We start from the raw sequence: 2,675 nt of genomic DNA, 5'->3' as shown, positions 1-2,675 counted from the left end.
ATCATCAAGGAGTTGGAGGGTGCGACGGGAATATATGCACAGGCCCTGACCTCCTTTCGTCCAGGGATGAGAGACGCTCGAGAGAAGCTGCAATGGGCATCAAAATGTGTCACCACGATGCAGGAAGACATCGCGTACTCGTTGTTTGGTATCTTCGGCGTCCACCTGCCTGTAATCTATGGCGAGAAGAAGCAGAATGCCCTCGGACGGCTCCTGCAGGAGATCGTGGCCAGATCGGGTGACATCACCTCCCTGGACTGGGTCGGACAATCGTCCGAGTTCAATAGTTGCCTTCCAGCCGACATCATCTCATATGCAGCCCCGCCATGCTCCCTACCATCATTGTCTGAAGATGAGATTCAGACAGCGGTCTCTTCGTTGCGAAACATTGTGCCTGTGGATTCAGCTTCGAACTTGTATAACCTGCTCAAGAATATGAATGCTCCGCTCTTCGCCAACTGCAGACTCCGTCTGCCTTGCATCGCATTCCGTGTCACGGAAGTCAAACGAAGGCGGGGTGTCGCTTCTCATTCCACATATGGAGTGAAAGCAGATGGGCTTCGAGACTTGCTGATCACCACAGACAAGACCCTGATTCAATTCTCGCGCGCAAGGCCCAGTCAGCAGGCGTTCTTTCTTGTCCGTCCATGGGACCGTCGTCTCCTCGGGCTGCCTGATTTTTCAGAGCAGCTCACCTTTGCAGACGAAGAGGAGAGCGTAGGGGATTGGTCTGAGTCCCAGTCTGGATTAGACGACACTGACGAGTCGTCCAGCAACTCACCTGGAGAAGAGGAGTTGTCAATTGACTCGGATGTTCACTCACGATCATTGCGTTTGATGGTCCACCTTGGGCAGGCTTTCAGCGCACTCTTGGTAGCGGAGCAACGCGTTGGAGAATACAAGAGGGTCGCGTCGGACCAATATATCATTGCGCAGATGAAAGACCCAGCTTCGATTGGCATTATGAGCATCAGGACCCTAGACATATTGTAGCTGAATGGTTTGTTTACAACACGTCGACGATCACATTATCATAGCCTTATATATCATACATACCCTGCAAATGAGCCTCGCAAATACAAGATTTCAAAATTTGACATGCAGAGGCACCATCTACTCTCGAGGTGGTTGGAGAGGACGATATCGTGTGTCTGCATTCGAGTCAACATGTGCACTTGGAAAAATACGGCTTGCTAGTCAATTATAAAGCTCTATCATAGGGATAAGAAATAGCGACGGAGTCTATCCCGCCTGGATGCTGATGTCTATATGATCTATGGTATATGTTCCATATGTTCCTCAGAAATGGTAAGCCACCCTCGTTCTATTTTATAGCGATGCGAGTGTCTTCAATGCTTCCTGTATCTTTCCCTCCTCCTTCGCCCATGAAGGCACAGGGATCCTGTATGTATCTCCGACCCGGGCATATGAAATATCGCCCACACGCGCGACAGGCTTGAATTTTGTGAGGTCGACGGCACCTCTGCTTGTGAGCATGTCTTTGCGCACGTGGAAGTACTTGACGTGCGCGAGGATAAGCGTGCCGTTATGCTCGCCGGTGACTGGATGCGTGATATCTATCGAATTGTACAGCTATTGAGAGGCGACGTTGTCAGCGAGCGAGCGGGCTTGGCGTGAAATGGAATTACCTCGCACTCCATGCTAAAAGCGCTTTCTTTGACGCGCGAGGCTCTTATTTGCACCTGAACGCGTGATTGTTAGTCCATGTATCGAATGATGAAGGTCCACACGTACGCATTTCTCCTTTGTCAGACCGCTGAGAGCCCACTCGTCGAACTCGGGAGGAGCGTCTACGGCAGTCGAATTTGCATTCTCGACGAATGCCTCGCTGATGATGTTCACGGTGAATCCTTGGCCGTTCTTCAGGTTCGCGGTCGTATCTTTTAGGCTGCCCGTAGCATTGTGGTTGATCGCGAATGAGATGACAGGCGGGTAGTTCGTGACCTATGGGAAAGGTTATTAGACCATTAGAGGGACGCGTTGTTTGTCGCATTGCTCACTGTGTTGAACCAACTGGTGGATGCAAGCCAGGTAAGCATGTAGAATATATTAGATTATGGAGGCGTGTCTTACCTGAAAGGTGCCAGGTTCTCTACGCCATCCTCGCTGATCGTGGATACGAGGGTCATGGGGCGTGGTAGAACGCCTGAAATCAAGAGCTTGTTGAGATTGCTGTCGATCACGGTCATGATCGCGGCTGATGAACAGGTGGATGAGTACGTACGTCTTGTCCATGTCTGTTGTGCTGTAGACTTTCCGGCCTGCAGATTCACCTGCAAGCCAGTCTTTTCCGGCAGGAGTGGCGTAGACTCTCTGGCCATATGTCCAGGATGGATTGGGTGATTGGGTGGTGCTGGAGTATGAGGTGGTGTTGAATGGAGGGATGTACATGGTTGGTGGATTATCTGGATGAAGACAGCGAGACTGACCCTGTATTTATAGTTCTCATTGAGTTGGTCCGAACTGTGGTCGTCTCTAGTTCAGTCTCTGGTGTCGTAGTCATCATATACCTTGTGCATAAATACAGTGTTATGCCACATCAGTGTCGTGCAACTTCATTCTTACCCACAAACCATCAGTGCACCTTACGGCATCAAATTGGAAAATACAAGATTGAAGTCGAAATTGGGTGTAGTACACATCGGGAGGTAGTG

At 50.2% G+C, this 2,675-nt stretch overlaps 2 protein-coding genes across 2 annotated transcripts; one reads left to right on the top strand and one right to left on the bottom strand.

The window, feature by feature from the left end:
- Positions 1 to 237: 237 nt before the first annotated feature.
- On the top strand, positions 238 to 1,004 carry F5891DRAFT_1081062 (uncharacterized protein; the record flags this gene model as incomplete). The annotated part of the gene is made up of 1 exon (XM_041363427.1): positions 238 to 1,004. A coding segment is annotated over one exon (570 nt), but the record flags the coding sequence as incomplete, so codon positions are not given.
- Positions 1,005 to 1,159: 155 nt separating this feature from the next.
- On the bottom strand, positions 1,160 to 2,675 carry F5891DRAFT_279203 (uncharacterized protein). Its single transcript, XM_041371188.1, has 6 exons — positions 2,246 to 2,675; positions 2,095 to 2,193; positions 2,022 to 2,034; positions 1,756 to 1,965; positions 1,650 to 1,703; positions 1,160 to 1,593 (listed from the first exon to the last, which is right to left on the bottom strand). Exons 1-6 carry the CDS (start codon positions 2,410 to 2,412, stop codon positions 1,330 to 1,332), a joined length of 807 nt encoding a protein of 268 aa, XP_041216732.1. The 5' UTR covers positions 2,413 to 2,675; the 3' UTR covers positions 1,160 to 1,329.

This window comes from Suillus fuscotomentosus (genome assembly GCF_016647785.1).
Source record: "Suillus fuscotomentosus strain FC203 chromosome Unknown F5891scaffold_241, whole genome shotgun sequence".
NCBI classification, from domain to species: Eukaryota; Fungi; Basidiomycota; class Agaricomycetes; order Boletales; family Suillaceae; genus Suillus; species Suillus fuscotomentosus.
The sequence above is the reverse complement of the archived record's forward strand: the minus strand, read 5'-3'. Positions and strand labels throughout refer to the sequence as shown.